The following is a 19,386-nucleotide window of genomic DNA, read 5'->3' on the forward strand; positions in this document are numbered from 1 at the left end:
CCATTACAGGTTTTAGTAGGGATTAGTGACTCACAGAGGTTCACTTACTATGACTCCATCGTCCACTTCCAGACAAGTGTCCTAGGCTTTGGACAGACTCACAAGTAAATATGAAAAACCCACTGGTTAATTTAAGTCCTGCTCAGGGCTGCTTCATTGTGGTCTCCATCACAGACTAACCTTCAAACTTGCAGTTCTCCTGCTTCAGCCTCTAGAGTAGCTTAGGTTTTTAGGTGTGTGCTACCATGCCTGGGTTTGCTAGTTCTTTATGAGAATTACTAGATTTTAGCCAACTCTGAAATAGAACAGTCCAAACAAGACTACCCTACTTCTGATACAAAGTACAACTTTGGGAGGTACCCAAAAGCACCCTCAGATTCACAGATTCCCTAGAAGGACTCACAGAATTTGCTGAAAGCAGTTATAGTTACAGTTTCTTACAGGGAAAGGATACAGATTAAATTCAGCCAAGGGGGTTCAGGCAGCACCTGAGTGTGCTCAAGGCCCTGGGTTCAGTCTCTAGCACTGCCAAAACAGACAAAGAAATCAGCCAAGGAAAGAAGAATATAGGGCAGCACACAGAAAAAGGACCAAGCAGAGAGCATCTATTATGCCTTCCTTATGTAAGAAAGGCACACTGCTGTGAGCTCATATTCCACAGATTTTACAGGGACTCCATACTGAAAGTGTGATTGATGGCCCACGTGGCTGAGCTCGTATCCATCCCCTCCGCAGATCAGCTGACACTACACCACCCAAAGCTCCTGTTGAGTCACAGTTTTGGTCCTTCTGGCTTGACCAGCCCGTATACTAGGACTGTCCAGTGTTGCAGCCCTGCCCTACATTATATTATTAGATTATCCAGTGACCTGCAGTTCTCAGACACACACACCTATCAAGCATGACATTTCGAAGGCTTAGCAGTTACTTCTCAAGAGTGGAAGAAAGCCAGCAGACCTTTTTCGGGACAAGAATAAATTATTTATACATAATTATCTCACTTAACGTTTAAACACCTCTGACACTGGTTATGTTATAAATAATAGAACCTAGAACCAGATCTGTGTCCCAAAGTCTTGAGCTCTTAGACACTTAACTTCTGTTTTTCTTTTTATTTGATCAGTTAACGTCACAGTACACAGTAGTTCAGAAGCATAGTGCATACTGTGTATAACAAAAATGTTGAATCAGTGGATGTGCTTTATTTATAGGCATGTCTCTTGATAGTTTAGGCAGTTTTATCATTGCACTTACATAAACTAAGGCAGCTATGGAGTCAGGAGACAGTGTATTCTTATGGGACTACCATAGCATATGATGGAAATGCTACAACGTGCATGACTAAAATGACTAAAAGCACATTTTGTGAGCATTTTCCTAGTGAAAATCACATCTATACCTATTATGAGACTCTCAAATCTTTGACTCAAAAAAAAAGGCCTATAAGCTTACAATCTAAGATATAAATTCATAAATACTACTGCAAAATTTAATACAAATAGCTGCTCTGTGCCGGGCGTGGTGGCGGACACCTGTAATTGCATTTGGGAAGGAGGCTGAGGCAGGAGGATCGTTGTGAGTTCAAGACCAGCCTGGGCTACAAAGTAAGCTCAAGGCCAGCCTGAACTGCATAGCGAGACCCTGTCTCAAAAAGACAAAAAAAAAAAGCAGACGGCTGCTCTGATAATCAATGTATGTTACTGTTTAAGGGAGTGAAATTGGGGGAAAACACTGTTGTTGATGGGAGTCAAATTGGGAAGAAAGACCAATGTGAATTTCTGTGTGTCTCGGTTAGAGCAGTTCCAGCAAGATGAGTAAATACTTACATGATGAATCAGTGCATCCCACGTTAAGTAGACAGCTGAAAACTGCTGTGCCAGAAATGACACGATGAATTTCACTGATTGCTAGAACTTCCTGTCAGAATTTTAGTCAGTTTATTTAGGAGCAACTTCCTAGGTTTTATATATTTGAGCTGTTTTAGCGTTCAGAGCATTATTCCTATGAAAAGTTTCTGTGTTTAAGAACCTAGTATATTAAAGGCATTTAGGAGTAAATGTTTATAATTTTAAACTGACCCCCTCAAAAAAATAAAAGACTCAGTCAAAAAATGGGAAACTGAAATAAACACTTCTCAGAAGAAGATCAGATAGCCAATAAATACACTGAAGAAACACTCAGCATTGCTGGGCATGACAGAAATGCAAATTAAAACAACACTGAGATTCCACCTTACTCCAGAAAGATGACTATGATCAAGAAATCAAATAATAGTAAATGCCAGTGAGGCTGCAGGGGCAAAAGGAACCCTACGTTGTTGATGGGAGTATAAATTAGTACAACCATTGTGGAATCAGTGGGGACATTTCTCAGAAACCTAAAACTAGAAATTCCATTTGACCCAGCTGTTCTCTTTCTCTAGGTATCTGCCCCAAAGAGTTAAAGATGTAATATTATAGTGATAGGTGCATACCCATGCTTGTAGCACAACAATTCATGATAGCTAAATACTGGAAATGGCCTTCATGTCCATTAACAGGTGAATGGATAAAGAAAATATTTATATACAGTGGATTACTAGTCAGCCATAGAAGATAAACGTGAAACGTTTGGAGGAAAATGGATGCACCTTAAGACTGTAATGTTAAGAGAACTAAACAGACACAGGCTTAAATACCACATGCTTTCTGTTATATGAGGAACCCAAAATATATAAAGAGCAAAATAAAGATAGATCATAGGAAATGGGGAAGTAGAGCCTTTGCAAATGGGAAGAGGACCAAGAGATGGAGGCGGGGGGGCTGGGGATTTAGCTCAGCGGCAAAGCGCCTGCCTGGCAAGTGCAAGGTCGTGAGTTCGGTTCCTGGTACCAGAGAAAAACCAAAAAAAAAAAGAGATGGAGGCGGGGACAGGAAGAGGATAAAAAGAATTAAGTACCAACACCTCCTGAAGAATTTGATCATTATGTACTGCAGACATGTACTAATAAAAAATAAAATTGAAAAATAAAGTTAAGAGTGACAAGGAAAGGGTAAAAAGCCAAAATAAAAGGAATTGCATGTATTTGCCCATGCTTGTCATTCTGTTTAACAGAGACAGTAATTGTTGTCAGCCAAGTGATCACTTCTTGTAGTTTGTTCTTCCGTCTGTATTTTAGTATTGCTGTCAGATCACATTCCATATTTTTTCTTCATATGAGTACTGCCTTTTTAGCTTATACGTGAGTATCGCTTAGTTGTTGCTTTTAACCAACCTAGTTACGCTTTCACATAAAGGTGTTCCATGTTCTAAGTGTGTCTGTTTATTGTTCTTTCCAGTCAGAAACCCTTACACAGGACATAAATACCTCTGTGGAGCTTTACAGTCTGGAATTGTTTTACTTCAGTGGTATGAGCCAATGCAGAAATTCATGTTGATAAAGGTATATACATTACTTGGTTACATTTTTCTTCTTTAGAAAGTGCTAGTTTATAACTGAAATAAAAGTATAAAGTCTTATTACTATCTAGTGTCAACACACTTAGATAAATCATGGAAATGGAAGGCTTTCTGTTGACTTTATTCAACAACAGTATGATTGAGGAGATTGTTTCTGAATTATAATTCTGCTTATTTTTTGCAGCACTTTGATTTTCCTTTACCAACTCCTTTGAACGTTTTTGAAATGCTGGTGATACCAGAACAAGAGTACCCTATGGTTTGTGTAGCTATTAGTAAAGGCACTGAATCAAATCAAGTAGTTCAGTTTGAGACAATCAATTTGAATTCTGCATCTTCATGGTTTACAGAAATTGGTGCAGGTAAGTTTTTTTTAACCTGTGTTAAAATATTGATACTTTTGCATACAAAAAAACAGAACACTTAAATCCAACTAGTGTAGGCTCTTCTAAAGAACATAATTTCCTAAGTAAGCCAAAGGGAACATGTACATGTACTTTGTGATCTCTGTTTGCCAGAGGAAATTTGATTCCAGTTATTTTACCAAGGAAAATTTTAATGATCTCTGACATAAAGGTCTGAACTGTTACAGTTTTGTCTTTGGACATGCTAAATAAACAGTTTTTTAAGACATTTTCACAATTTATTAGCATTTGAAAGTTACCGTTTTTTCCTGTTTTAAGCTATCTTTTCCACATCCATCACTTTTTAGAGTCATAGAATGCTTTTTCATACTGGATTAGAAGTTTCTGAGGTTTGATTTTTAAGCTTTTCCATTTAAATATCCATTGTACTTTGTAAGAATGACTAATTAGCCGAGGAGATTATCAAACATGTCTCTGTGAAGGCTCTGAAAAAATTGGAAAGTTTATTCTCAGATATTAAAATTTGAACAAATCAATCAAAAATATATTTTTAATGGAAAAATGTTCAGTGTCGCTAGTCATCAGAGAAATGCAAATCAAAACTACAATGAGATCATCTCACTGTAGTTAGAATGATTGTATCAAACCCCGCTGGTGGGAATGTAAGTTAGTGCAGCCATTATGGAAAACAGGACGGAGATTGTTTTAAACACTAGAAATTGAACTGCCATGTGATCCAGCAGTCTTCACTACTGGGTTTATATCCACACGAGTTGAGATCAGTATGTTGAAGTGATAAACTGCACGCACGTGTTTGTTGTGCATTATCCACAGCATCAAGTTATAGGCTCAACCTGGATGTCTTACCGGCAGATGAATGGATAAAGAAAAAGTGGAGTATTTGTACAGCGGACTGTTACTCAGGCCCAGAAAAGATGAAGTTCATGTGCGGCCACAGGGGGGATAATGGAGGTCCTTCCATGAAGTGAAATAAGTCAGGCACACAGAAACAGATGTGTTCTTGCTTGTAAAAGCTGCAAAGTTAATCTTACAGAAGGAGAGGATAGAATTGTAGTTTCTGGAGACTGGGAAGGACGTGGAGGAAGAGAGGTGGAGAGATAGATGATAGGTTCAGAAGTGTAGCTGGATCGGCGGGATAGTTTATATTGTTCTAAAGCACAGTGTGGAAACTGGTTAACAGCAATTACATGTCTACATCAGAATAACTAATACAGATTTTACAGTTTATTTTCTAAATCTCATTTCACAAAATGTACATATAAGTGAAGTATAAGTATAAGTGAAAAGAGAAAGTATCTTCATTTTTCTGTTTGTTATGCTGGTATATTTTATCGTTTGTAATCCTAGGTTTATTTGGCATTTTTACATAGGAAGTCAGGCAACTTTAATTGTGGCTGTTTTATTACTGACCACTGTTATCACCTTGGAAAGAAGTCTGTTACAAGTATTAGAAGTTTGATCTTCTCATTCAGTATCTTTTTGCTTTTGAGCACAAGAACTTGCTATATATCCCAACTGTTAAACCTAATGGAGAACCCACATAAATCAGTTTGGGGCCTTGTGATGTAACTTAGTGGTAAAGTATGTGCTTAGCATGTACAAGGCCCTGGGTTTGATCCCCAGCACCACATTTTTTTAAAAAAAAAGGAAAACTGGGTGTGGTAGCGCACACTTGTAATCCCAGCACTCTGGAGGCTGAAGCAGGAGGATCCTTGTGAGTTCCAGACGAGCCTGGGCTACAAAGTGAGCTCAAGGCCAGCCTGAACTGCACAGCGAGAGCCTGCCTCAAAAAGATTTTAAAAAAAGAGAATCAGTGTGAACCAGTGATAAATATTTCACAGCTGAGTCTTTGGGTACAACCATTTGTTGTGGTTGCCTGTTTCTGTGGTGTAAACAATACCACCATGGCCAGTTTCAGACTACCAACTTGGTGTCATGGGACTCAGAAAACTTCCTGAAATTGTAACAACCCTGCACTGTACAAGCCCGCTCCAACATGCACTGGACTCTGAACTCTCTCCGTGTCTCTCTGTCTCTGTCTGTCTCTCTCTGTCTGTCTGTGTCTCTCTCTCTCTCTTTCTCTGAAACAAGTCACAGTTTAGGGTAAAATAAGAAACCGTCCCACTTGCACCTGCACCCTATCTTTTTCTTTAATTTGCTGTGGAATAGCATGGGTTGAACTGAATGTGTGCCTTCATCCTATAGCTAATAGAAAAGTGTAAAATGACATTGCCTTATCATCATGAGAAATAAATAGTCTAAATGGAAATACCTCTCTGTTAGGAACTTCATACTAAAAAAATTAAAAGGCAGCCAGGCGCAATGCTACGTACCTATAATCTCAGCTACTTGGGAGGCTGAGGAGCGAGGGTTGCAATTTAGTGAGTATCTGTCTTAAGATGAAAAATAAAAAGGGCTTGGGATGTAGCTTAGTGGTAGAGCACCCGTGTTCAGGTATTACCACAAAATGATAATAGTAATAACAACAACAACAGAAAGCACCATAATGAAAAGTAAACACCAAAATCATTTTTAGCCAGCAGCCCCAACTCTGTTTTGCTGGTTATATAGGACAGAGTGGATCATTTCATACAGTCACATAATGCATATTTGCAACCACTTTCTTCTGTATATTAAGTTACCTTTGCTTACAACTAAACATGCATTGAGTCCTTAGAGTTGGGGGGTTTGAGTTCGGGCATTTTTTGTGGCTTTGTATTTGTTTTGTAATGTCTGGGGTATCCTGTTTTACCTGCTTTTAACATTGTGCAGGCTAAAATGGAAGCACTAAAAATTACTTCCTGAAAAGGGCCAGGGTGCTGCCTGAGAGCATCATTTAAAACACCCTCGTGCAGAGGTGAGGCAGCCTTTCTATTCCAGCACTGTGTCCTTGTTGGATTTTTCCATTTTTACAAGTGTTTTGAGCCAAGTAGCTGTACCTCCAACTGGCAGTGTTTTGTTAAAATGAACCCTGACTTACAGACCTTTTAGTCTCAGTCTTGTTTTATTGTTACATCTTCAAGGGTGATTTTTACATGAATGAATACAGATGAACTGAGAAAAACTATTTTTGGTGTGTTGCCAGAGAGACTGTATTAATTATGTAGATCTGGCTTCTTCATTATGTATCACCTTTTTGAAGTTCCATAAATACCCCAAAATAGTATATAAAATATCATTTCTGTGAATGTAGCAGTTTTCAAGGGAGGTGACCCATAGACTCCAGAGAGGTATAAAGAATGACTGCTCTTGCTTAAAATCTTGTCCTAGGTTGAGCTAGAGACCATTTAACCAGTTTTAGTGCTTAAGATAAATTGTTTTATAAAAAATGTTTACAAAAATATCATCCCACCCATTAGCAGATATTGAGACACAGCCCTTGACTATTCGCAAAGTAAAGAGTTGCATTCTGCAAAGGTGGTGTTGAAAGCATTGTTCACCGTGTGCTCAGTGCCCCCTTTACGCGGGAATTCCTCCCACATGCCTACAAAAGCACACCGATACTCGGAGAAGTTTCTCCCCATCCTAGTTACTCATCTTTGTGCTCTTTTCAGTCATTGGCTTATTTTCATTTCAAGGACGCTGTGAGTCACCTAACTGATCATATTTCCATCTCCCATTGGCTGTGTAAAGGGCAGAACAAAATCTAGCCATTGTATGGCATGCATTTACTGGGTTCCCCATATTTCCTCTTTGCTTCATTTTATTTTTGTAACTCATCTTTCTAGAACTAGCTGATGTGTTAATAAAAAGTAATAATTTAGGTTTTCTTAGCTCACTTATCCATGTTAGGACCTAAATTTGTTTCCCTTAACTGATTTTTATACACTTTTTGAAAGATAACATATGACAATGTGATTTCTGTATTGTATTTCCAAGACTAAATCACAGCAGAATTCAGACTTTGTGTTTATCTTTTATTCATGTTTGTTTAAAGCATATTGTATAACTAACTTTTTTCCCCCCTTAGGCAGCCAACAGTTAGATTCCATTCACGTAACACAGTTGGAGAGAGATACCGTTTTAGTGTGTTTAGACAGTAAGTACTATGTTAATTTTGAGTATACTACTTGATAAAATGATTCTTTTAATGTAATCAATTCTGTGACACTAGAATTAAAGATTCTTATTTCTCTGTTTTAAGTACCAGCTTTTATTGCAGAAAAAATGAAATTGGCTACCAGTAATTGATGTGTTTATCAGTACTTTCGCCTGTCACCTTTTCTTTATATCGGGCCTACTTAGAGACATTATAACAACTGTTCACCTTATCTTGGGATAAAATTTGTGTAAACTGTTCTCTTAAGTATAACTAGTGAAAGTAGGAAGCACAGTCACTACAAAGTCATAGAACGTGAATTTTTGGAGTCATATCAGGCTGCATTTCTAATGTACTTATGGATTTGACACCTTTACCTGCTGTGATTCTTTCGATGCAGAGTGCTTAGTGAAGGAAGTATATTATCCTGTGAGCAGTTAGAGAGGCAGAAAAATATTTAGGAGCAGATATTATTTTGATTTTGCAAATGAATCACTGTAGCTCATAAAACCCACCCACCTTATTTTTATTCTGTAAATCCTACAAGGTGGAATCCCCCCAGACAGGATTATATTTGAAATTTGGTAGTATTTTGCTGTACTTGCTCCATTTCAGTTTGTTTTTAATGACTAAACCTATCTGTAAGTGATCAAGGTTATTGTAAAAAGTCTTCCACTCCTGATTTTGCCTATTTTTTCTGCCCTAATCACTCTGCACTCTTAAGATATTTATTGTACTTTATAGAATCATAAAGATCATTTATTATAGATGGGTAAAACTAAAACACACCTGTTCACATTCACTGTCATCTCTTTGTTAGGAGCTTGAGTTTCTGAATACTGTATTAATAAGATCAGAGTGTTACTCAGTTACCCTTAAGGGAAGCTGTTGATCCTTTTATCCAAACAAATAGAAAATTTGGTATTAATCAAATAATCAGATTTAGTAATGCTGAACTTTTAAGGTTAAATCCTGAAATACCCTGTGAGTCATCAAAGAAAGATAAATTGTGCTTAGTTTTCATTTTGATAATAACTGTATAATTTTATCACAATTTTTTAAAAGTCACTGATCAGCTGGGCATAGTGACAGATACCTATAATCCCAGCAGTCTGGATCCCTAGTTCAAATATAATCCTGTCTGGGGGGATTCCACCTTGTAGGATTTACAGAATAAAAAGACTGAAGTAGGAGGATTGTGAGTTTGAGCCCTGCCTGGGCAATTTAGCAATTTGGTTGAGATCATATCTCAAAATAAAAATATTTTTTAAAGGGCTAGGGATGTAGCTCAGTGCAAATACCCCGAGTTCAATCCCTAGTAGCAAGGGGTAATTAAAAAGCCTCTACTAATTAATTAATTCCCAATTAATTAAGGTAACTAGAAGGTGATATTCTTGAGATTTCCATTTTTTAAAGTGGTAGAAGACTGCAAAAATTTGTTGTCAGCTATGCTAGTTATAAGTTGGTTTTATTGGACTGTACTGGGCTGCAGTCTCAAATCATGATAGTAGACGTATAAACGTAACTTTTCCAACTCTGAATGAAAGATGATGAAATTAAAAACAAATGGGCAAAAGAGAAGTCAAATTACTTTTTACACTCCCCATCCCAGAGTTTACAACCCTTAAGAGTACTGCCTCTTGTTCCCATGTATCTTTGCAGAATAGAACTCATACAGTAAGTTACAATTACTGTAAATGTAATGTATGTTGTGTAATTTGAAAAGGAAAGAAACAACACTTATTGTTAAATGGGCCACTTTTAAATTAGCCACTTTTAAAGAAGAAATGTTTTAAATTTTTTAAGAGATGAGAATGTTAGTGTTCATTATATACTGTGTAAAAAACAAAAACAGAATTGCCAAGGCGGCATTCTTATGGTATCTCTTTTAAAACATATTAATGATGATTTTTCATTGGGTACACTTACGTAAATTATTGAACTTTATTAATAACATCATTTGATATCCATATAAAATCCATAATCATGTTATACTTGTTTTAGGAAATTTAATATTTCTAGTTTTGACTTTAGCTTTTTAACTTTTTTTAAGAATTTGTAAAAATTGTAAATCTACAAGGAAAACTAAAGTCAAGTAAGAAACTGGCCTCTGAGCTAAGTTTTGATTTTCGCATTGAATCTGTAGGTAAGTTCTCTGTTTCTATTACTGAGTTTGGAGTACTTGGGGCTTTTTTGTTCATTTATTCATGGTTGGGGTTGTTCAGACCAGCACTGTCTCCCAGAAGTTTCTGTGATGACAGAAATGTTATTTTTCTCTTCCCTTAAATATAGTAGTCAGGACCTTGCACTTGCCGGGCAGGTGCTTATGCCACTGAGCTAGATCCCTGGCCAGGAATTACTTTTTAATGTTTTAGTTAATTTAACTTTTAATAAAAATAGCTACATGTGGCTAATTGCTACTATATGGACAGAGCAAATCTGGACCATATTTCCTGAACATTTAAAACTTGTTAGTATTTTTAAATTTTGTATTCATGCCCTTTGCTGCATCAAGTAAATTTCCCAAATCTGCTCAAATCATGAAGGTATTTGTGTAATACCGGTGTTAGATATGCTATAATTCTTGCCATGTAAGATTCTGCTTAGTATGTGTTGATGGTTATTGCTTTTAGGTCTGTTTACATATAAATAGGTTTCTCACAGGATTTTTTTTTAAGATGAAAAATTATTTTTTAATTAAGTTTATGGGTACATTTTAGATACACATAGTGACCATACTCATCATAGGGAATTTGTACCCGTACGTGATACATTTTGATTTAGAAACCCAGGTCATTTTAATTTGCTTCCATTTCAATGAATGTTTTACTCTCTAATACTCATTGATTTTATGTCAAAAATCATTATAATTTATCATTATTTGCATTCTCCTTGATTATATATCAGTAAGTATTTTCCCCAGCAGTGATAGAACCTATGAGAAAAATAGCATGGATACAAACGTTTGAGGTTCTGGGGATTGAACCCAGGACCTCACATATACTAGGCAAGTGCTCCACCACTGAACTACATCCCCAACTCTTTTTTAAAAATCATTTATCTTAATGTTTGAGACAGGATCTCACTAAGTTGTCCCGACTAGCCTCAAACTTGAAATATTTCTGCGGGGATTACTGGCACGTGCCACCACGCCCAACACTACAAATACTTTGAACAGTTGATGATCCATTTCAGCCAGAGAGCAAAGAAAGAAGTTAAAGTTGACAGTCTCTATTTAGTATATTTATTTTATAATTACATGCATATGCTTTTTAAAATGTTTTTCACATTTTAAATACTCTAATATGAGTATCTCCTATTAAACTGGAGTTAAAATTCTCAGGGGCCGGGGTGTACCTCAGTGGTAGAGTTCATAAGACCTTGACTTAATTCCTAGCACCAAGAAAACAAAAATGTTTGTGCTTCTGTGTAACGTCTTACAGAAAAATAGTTTGCTTATGATTAGAAAACTTAATTTATTAAAGCATAAAATGTAAACTTTCTGTAGATGCTAAAACAAAAGGAATTTTTTGGTTTCTGGTCCCTTCTTTTACCTTTTTATGTATATTTTTCAAAAAGAGGCTGCCATAGAGACCTTAGCCCTTCTTCATTCCCTTTGAGACATTCTGGTGTCTCCACCTTTTCACATGTGGCAAATGATGTAGAAAATTTTGTTACACGAGAGTCCCCTCTATGCTCCGGTCTCTTGCTAGTAAACCCTGGAATGATCACAGGGACTCTGTTGGATGGAAGAGTTCCTTTAAATCGTGTCTTAAGGGGGCTGGGGATTTAGCTCAGCGACAAAGCGCCTGCCTGGCAAGTGCAAGGTCGTAAGTTCGGTTCCCGGTACCAGAGAAAAACCAAAAATAAAATAAAATAAAATAAAATAAATAAATAAATCGTGTCTTAAAAATACTAGATATTTTATTTTTCACCGTTAATAGAACATGTGACTTGTCAGTATGACAGTGAGATACTGTTCCTTTTATTGAGCTGAATTATGGCCCTAAAACATTCTTGCACTTACTTTGTACTTAGTATTCCAATAAGAAATACAAGTAATTGTCAATCACTTTCCCTATTATCTTTATTTATGCTTAAATTTTTCTAATTCTATTTAATTATCTCCAGTACTTACATTATAATAATTGGTTAAATACTAAGGATTTTTTTAATAAAATTGACTCAGACCATAAATATTTAATGTGTGATTAAATTGTGAATTACAAGTAGATTTACTTTTAAGAACTTGTTTTGTAATAGGGAAAATGTGAATATAAAACATTTTTGCTTAATAGCTACTTAACTAATCATTTTTAATCCAAAACCCAACTGTATATATATATTTATTATTCACTTCAAAGGATATAGCATGTGAAAGGGAAATTAATATGCTGATATCCAACTCATCAGAAGTTAGCCTGTGTTTAAATGGATGCCTGTTATGTTTATCTGAAAACTTGCATAACCCTGCCTCAATAAATTACTTGAGTTTAGACACGTCTTAGCCACAAAAATGTTGAGAAATATGGTCTAGACAGTGGAATTTTGCCCTAAGCACTTGAATAGCCTTAGGTTATTATTTGTTAAAAAGTTAAGGGAAATTGATAGTGAAATTCTCCGTGCTTTATTTTAGTTTCAGTTCTCCCTTATCTTTTTTAGTATGCCTTCAAGACAGTGTGCTGGCTTTCTGGAAGCACGGAATGCAGGGTAAAAGCTTCAAGTCAGATGAGGTAAGTTTCTGACCCGAGATTACCTCCCCGACTCCCACTAAAGGTAGTAGATGTTAAAAACATTCATTTTATGCATTTCCTCTCTGAACCTACATTACCATTTTTAGAGCCTGTAATACTATGAACTGGTAAAGGACGAGTGTTTTGTCTTTAAATATGTTCACTTTTATATTGTATTTTAAAATTCTCAGTGGCCATGAGGAATTATAAAATAATATGTTTACACAATTTCTTTCATCTAATTTATAGTTTGTAGCTATGATTGCTGACCTTGCTAAATTTTCTTATATTTAATGAGCATAAACTATAAATATATAGCTTCTTTTTAAGTATTTTAAATTAAAGTTAATATATAGTAGGCCATAGGACTAAAGAAAATCTAAGAAAATTAACTTATTTAGGAAGTATCAACTACCAAGTACATTGAAGACGCTTGCTGTAAATAACACATAATGCCTATTATCCCAGGCACTTTACACATATTAGCTCTTATTTTTCACTATTTTTATGTTTATACGGATTAATGGGTTTGATTTTGGCAGATTCATACAAGAACGTAACATACTTTGGTCATTTTAACTCCCCCAAATTCATAATTTTTGAAGATTTCAGTGCATCTGTTTTGCTTATATGTATTCCACCCATTACCTGCCCTTGCATCCTTTCTCCTCTCCCATGTTCCCTTCCTCTTGAGTAAATATTAATTCATTTGAGGCCCGAAGTAACCCATGGAGTAGATACTATTTATATTCCCATTTTACAAGTGCAGAATAGTTAAGTAACGTGTCCAGAGTCACACAAGTAGTTAAGTGGCAGAGCCTAGATTTGAAGGTTCTCTAAAAATCACTTCAAGCTGAGATAATTGAGACATTTCATTCAGGAGAAAGGGTTTAGGTTTCCACCGTGGGGAATGAATTCTGCTCTACTAGAGACATTTTCCATTTGTGTGGTTTTCTAAACTATAACCTCATCAATTTGTGGACTTACCTTAAGGTTCAGAATCTTCTTCTGTTTGAATTTACCTTTTAGCCACACTCTAATTCATATATAGGTAACTATTTCTGCCTCTTATATGTGTGGAGAACTAGAATGCTTCCAGGAGAAAATGATATAAACTGTCTTTGAATGTTTCCGTTCACCTAGTTACTGACCTATACCACTAAATGTCCCCAGGTCCCTGCATTTGATCAAATGTATAGTTCCATTTACTGCTTTAAGATTGTCCTTAGAAGCTGTGTCATTCCTTCATTCCTGTAATTAGAAATCTAAACAAAATCTGTGTTTCACCTTATCAAATACAAAATCTGATTTCCTAACTGTGCGCGCGTGTGTGTGTGTGTGTGTGTGTGTGTGTGTGTGTGTGTGTGTGTGTGTTTTGCTGGAAATCTAACCTAGGGCCTCCCACCTGCTAGTCAAGCACTCTGCCACTGAGCTACACCCTCAGGCTCCCCGCTGCCTACTTTTACTGTATCTTGCTTGTCTCTTTCTGTTTGTGTTCTCTTCCTTCATCTTGGGCCTAGGTGAAGCCTTAACCTCCTTCGTAGCATAACATTCAGGCACTCCAGTCTGCAGTGATCAGAGCATCTCTGAACTTACATTGTGAACATTAGCTCCATGTAATGTAGCACCTAACTTGTTTTCTGACTCACTTTCCCAGCTAGACTGCAAACTCCTTGTGAACAAATTATTTTTATACTTGTTTGATTTCCACGTTTACTTGGGGTTCCTCCAAAAGCAGACCCATGATAAGGACTCAGGTGCAGTTGATTTATTGGGGAATAGATTCCATAACACAGTGATGGAATATGGAATGTAAAAAGAAGAGGGGCAAAAAAGTCTGTAAAAGCTAGGTGTGTCGGCACACACCTGTTAATCTCAGCACTGTGGGAAGCTGAGACAAGACCACGAGACAAAGCCCAGCCTGGACAATTGAATTATCAAGGCCCTATCTCAAAAAATAAGAAAGGACTGGGGCTGTAGCTCAGTGTGAAGTCCCCAGCTTCAATCCCCGGTACCCCAAAAAAGTCAGTAAAAAAGCACATTCATAAGCTAGTTCCCACTAGGGATAGCCAGAGCTTAGTCCAACAAGAACACTAAGGAATGTAGAGGAACTGGCTCGTTTGATGGTGGGGAAGTTGGAGCGTTTATGCACCAGTCACTGTCCCATCTTGGTGAAGAGCTGCCCCCAAATTCTCCACACTTTGGTGCTATACTTGTGCATGGCTGAGGAATAGAGTGCCATAGCATACGCTGATGTGTGAAAGTGGTGTTTGGGAGTGTCCACGCAGCTGTACGGAAGAACATCAGGTAGGCTGCAGAGCACCGCCGCAGATGTCCGCATCGGGAAATAAAAGGAGAAAGCAAATCTTGGGTCTGCCCATCACGTGACTTTGAGCAAGTTGCTTAACCTGAAAAAGTACTGTTTAAGCAAGATGCGGTCTACAGTGTTACTAATAGGTATTTTCTTTTATAGGTTACCCAGGAGATTTCAGATGAAACAAGAGTTTTCCGCCTATTAGGATCAGACAGGTAAGGCTGTTTTTTTAATTACCTAAAGAGTTCAGATTGTACTCTCAATTATACTATCAGCCTGTATTTGTGTTTCAGTCAAAACTCCTAAAGGTTTTATTAACTTAGAGAAGTTTCTCCATATCTGTTTGAGAGGGCAGTATTTTAGTAAGTCGGGTTAGTAATCTTTTTTCAGGGTTAAGATCATGGTTCCAGAGACAGTTATATTTAACCAAGACAAAATGTGTAAATACAGATGTTTATGTCCCTAGAAACGTGACATTTCTCTCCCCATTACCCCTGTCATGCCCTCCTAGTGTATTGCCTTCTGCTAACTATTATAAATATGCACCTCCCACTATTTGCCTTTATATCAGAAAATGTTGTCTTGGTTTCTGATCAGGATTAAAAGGAACTGCCCTGTATGTACTCTTTCTGTAAGAGAAATAAGTCTCCAGACTGTGCCATCTTAGGGGAGAAAACGGTCGCTTTTGTTCTCCTGAGTCTGCCTCTATAACTAATAAAATTCACATTCCCTCCTACTTTCACACCAAAAGTTCTTCCTGCAGCGAAATTGGCTACAGTAGTATGTACTGGTTCTGAGACACGGACGGGGCGTCTTGGGTCTTCAGTTCACTCTCACTGCTTAAATATTAGATGCTGAAGGAAAGGGGGCAGGAGAACGGGGCATTACCATAGAGGTTTTGAAGAGAGTTTTATAAGGAGCAAAAGAACTTCAGAAAGTGATGACTACCTAAGTGGGTAGAAAAGGGAAGCCCACAAAGCATGGCAGCCTCGGACCATCCAGCACAGAAGCGGAAAGGAAGGGTGCGCACGAAACCCGCTGGCGAGTGCTGTGGAGCTGAACCGGAGGCTGAGTTGCGGGAAGGGGCGGCAGGCGAACGTCGGTGACCAGGGCCCAGCGGAGGGCACTGCGGTGACAGACTGTGCTGGAGAGCCGCTCGCGTCCGCAGCGCCCCTCGCAGGGGCTCGCTGGGCTGTGCCTCTGCCCCGAGCGTTGCTTCTCCCTCCTCGCCTTGTCTCACTGCTGCTGCATGCTGTTAGGAAAAAGGATTGTTCGGGCATCTCCTCGGTTTTATGATCTATATCTTAGCCACGTTTTTATTTTATCTGAATTTTAAAAGTGATTCCGATTCTTTTGTTTAACATAAGTGTTTGTGTAGGGAAAGAGCTAAGCGTGTCAGACTATTAATAGTGATTCACTCTGGTCAGTTGCATGACGGGTGATTTTATCTTTCCCTTCTGCTTTTCTGTGCATAATATGAAAATACGTATTTTTATTGCTTTCATTATAAAATAACACGCTAGGTGAGGACGACTCGCACCCTGGAGACGTACGGAGTGCGCTGTTGCCTCCCGTCGCGCTCTGACGCTCTTCTCCGCCTGGGTGTGTTATTTCTAATACTGTTCTCAAGCTCTTCTTCTTGGCAGTTAAAATGTTGTAATACTGCACTTGGGTATTTTTCCCTTTTTCAGTCCTTTGATTTCTTCCCTGCCTTTGTTCCAGGGATAAAAGAGAGAAGTCCCATTTCATACTTTTTTAAACTATTTTAGGTTTTTGGGGTTTTTGTTTTTTTTTCTGAGACAAAGTCTTTTTGTTGCCCAGACTACTCTTGAACTCGTGCTCAAGTGATACTGCCCTCAGCGGGGCTGTGGGTGTGTGCAGCGCGCCCCAGCCTCATACGGCTTCCAGAACAGTTCAGTACTTTACAGTCGTTCATTCTTACCCAGGTGTACTTTGAAGCTATAAAATACAAACTAATTCGTGCATCTGTGATCTTTCTGTCATCTTACGAGAATGTGAACAGTGCTGTTCATTTTTGATTTGATAATATTTGAAACATGAAACCTGGTTTTACTCTTAAAGCTTTTGTTTTGGTTTAATTACAGGGTTGTCGTTTTGGAAAGTAGGCCAACAGAAAATCCTACCGCACACAGCAATCTCTACATCTTGGCTGGACATGAGAATAGTTACTGAGCAACAAAACTGATCTCAACTGACAGGAAAATGAATATAAATCTAATGAAAGCAAAAATACTTTAAGGAAATTCAATACAGACTGCATTATGATGTGCTTTAACTCTTATGGGTTATATCTCAAATGATCTGTACGTTAGGGTAGAATTCACTATTTTCTGTAGCTGGAAACAGCTAGTCTATCTCTTGCCACTATGTGGTGGTTATGTTAAGTTTGCTTAATAAAAGCTATGAGATGAATAGTCCTCTAGTTCCAGGAAACAGTCTTTTTAAAAAAAAATAATGTTTGTACCAAGGGTGCCATGGTATTTTTAGATAATTCATGAGATCAATTTAGTGACCATTTTATCATTTTATACCATGTTGTATTCCTTCTTAACGTAATTTGATAAAGAAATTTTCAAACAAGCCTTTCTCTTTTACATTGGCCATTCTGTGTGTTTTTGTAAAATAGAATATTTAATCCTTATTTATTAATCTCTTGCTGGAGTGGTGTAATGTATCTAACTTTTAGCAAAGGAAGGTTGCAGAGCAGCTTACTTTTTTTATAATGTATAAAAATTTTGTTTACCTTTTCAGAGTAGTACTTTAGGGGTAAAGGCAATGTGTCCAAAGGATTCAACACATCCAGTTTCCTTTAATGGATGTATTTTATAGTACAATTTCATGCAGAATTGCCTTAAGATGGAGTTTAATGCTAAGAGGTCATACAGAGAATATTGATGATGGTTGAAAAATAGCTTTAGAAGTGGTGTCTGTGTCTAAGTGTGACTACCATGTGTATGTATTCTTGACAAACAGTGTAATATACCTGTGATTTTTTTTTTACATTAGGGATAATGCATAAGAAATTAATCTTCATATATATTATTATCCCTAATGTAGGGAAGAAAAGTATTTAACTGCCCATGTTATATATTTTACTTATACTATGCCAGAGGGGAAACTGTAATGCAGTTACACATGTAATCTTGGGGTTTTCACATATGTAGGTATTCATATTGAGTAGGTTTAAGAAAAAATTTTAATGAAAGTGAATTCTGGTGGGGATAATATAAGTAAGTATTGTAAAAACCAGTATTCTAAAAATAAGAAAGGACAGGGCCATTTTGTGTCTGTGTTTTTCTTTTGCTGTTACTAGATCAAAATTAAAGTGTTATGTTGGTACTTATTGTCTTAATGCATTTATTAATAACAGCATTGAGATAATAAACAGTGGATTAGCAGTAGCAAACAATAGGATTATTCTGACCAGTTACTTGAGAGGAAAACAGTTTTAACTATCTCATTCAGCCTTCAGCAGTTCTGTAGGATAATTATCACCTCCAGTTTTCAGGTGAGGAAGTGAAGGCTCAGTGAGGTTGAGCACGACAGGTAATCCGCGCAGCCGGTTAGTGTTTCTCCCACACCATGAGTCCTCTGACTCTGCATTTCACCGTGAAATACGCAAACAATGAAACGTTAGGCAGTGGAGTGTAATGTGAAGTATTTGTTCCTTTAAAATGCGTGTGTGCTGTGATAAGAGTGTGTGGTTGTTTATTTGGGACATGCTGAGTGGACCTTCTAGACTGACACTTACTAGATACAGCTTGTGGGAGAGGGTACACCCTCAAAATAGAGACCGTTTACATGATGGATACCAAGACCAGCGACCTTCTTTTCTCACGAAATCCTGGCAGGCATGCTCCCAGAATCCTGGAAGAGTCTGCTCTGTGAAATCTGTCCAGGACAAAAAAAACCTAATTAAGATTCTGACACGAGAGGCCTGCTGGCTAAACTGCCTGGCTAGAGAACACTGCAGTGAAAACCAGCATAGCTGGTCTGCTCACCACACGCCCAGAGCTTGCAGTCAGTCTTTCAGTCCTGTGCTAGTAAAGATGGGCCAATAACCAAGAGCTGGAAAAGCCCTTAGAGGAAACAGACCAGCAGGGTAGAGGAAATGTCAAAAGGAAAATATCTCCAGAAAGATGTTGCAATCAGGAATCGAGAACAGCCTGCTTTCTTTCTCTTTCTCTCTTTCTCTCCCCTCCCTCTCTCTTTCTTCCTTTCACAGTATTGGGGACTGAACCCAGGAGCACTATTTAGATTGAGCTACATCTTTAGCCCTTTTTATTTATTATCTTGAGACAAGGTCTTGCTAAATTCCCTGGACTGTCCTTAAACTTTTGATCCTCCTGCCTCAGCCTCCCAAATAGCTAAGATTTACAGGCATGTGCCACCACCCCAGCAAAAACAGTGAGAGCTTTTAGAAAACAAAAAAGCTCTTAGAAAATATTATGAATA

At 37.6% G+C, this 19,386-nt stretch overlaps 1 protein-coding gene across 2 annotated transcripts in view; it reads left to right on the plus strand.

The window, feature by feature from the left end:
• Positions 1-18,270, plus strand: part of Map4k5 (mitogen-activated protein kinase kinase kinase kinase 5) — a 76,331-nt gene extending 58,061 nt beyond the window's left edge. For both annotated transcript variants that reach the window (XM_013510334.1, XM_005376823.1), the window contains exons 25-31: positions 3,318-3,421; positions 3,623-3,800; positions 7,795-7,863; positions 9,917-10,009; positions 12,526-12,596; positions 15,070-15,125; positions 17,016-18,270. In XM_013510334.1, coding sequence (XP_013365788.1) covers positions 3,318-3,421; positions 3,623-3,800; positions 7,795-7,863; positions 9,917-10,009; positions 12,526-12,596; positions 15,070-15,125; positions 17,016-17,103 — 659 coding nt within the window. In that variant the 3' untranslated portion in view covers positions 17,104-18,270. The remainder of the gene's footprint in view (positions 1-3,317; positions 3,422-3,622; positions 3,801-7,794; positions 7,864-9,916; positions 10,010-12,525; positions 12,597-15,069; positions 15,126-17,015) is intronic.
• Positions 18,271-19,386: the final 1,116 nt, after the last annotated feature.

This window comes from Chinchilla lanigera, unplaced genomic scaffold (genome assembly GCF_000276665.1).
Source record: "Chinchilla lanigera isolate Chin_1 unplaced genomic scaffold, ChiLan1.0 scaffold00008, whole genome shotgun sequence".
Taxonomy (NCBI): domain Eukaryota; kingdom Metazoa; phylum Chordata; class Mammalia; order Rodentia; family Chinchillidae; genus Chinchilla; species Chinchilla lanigera.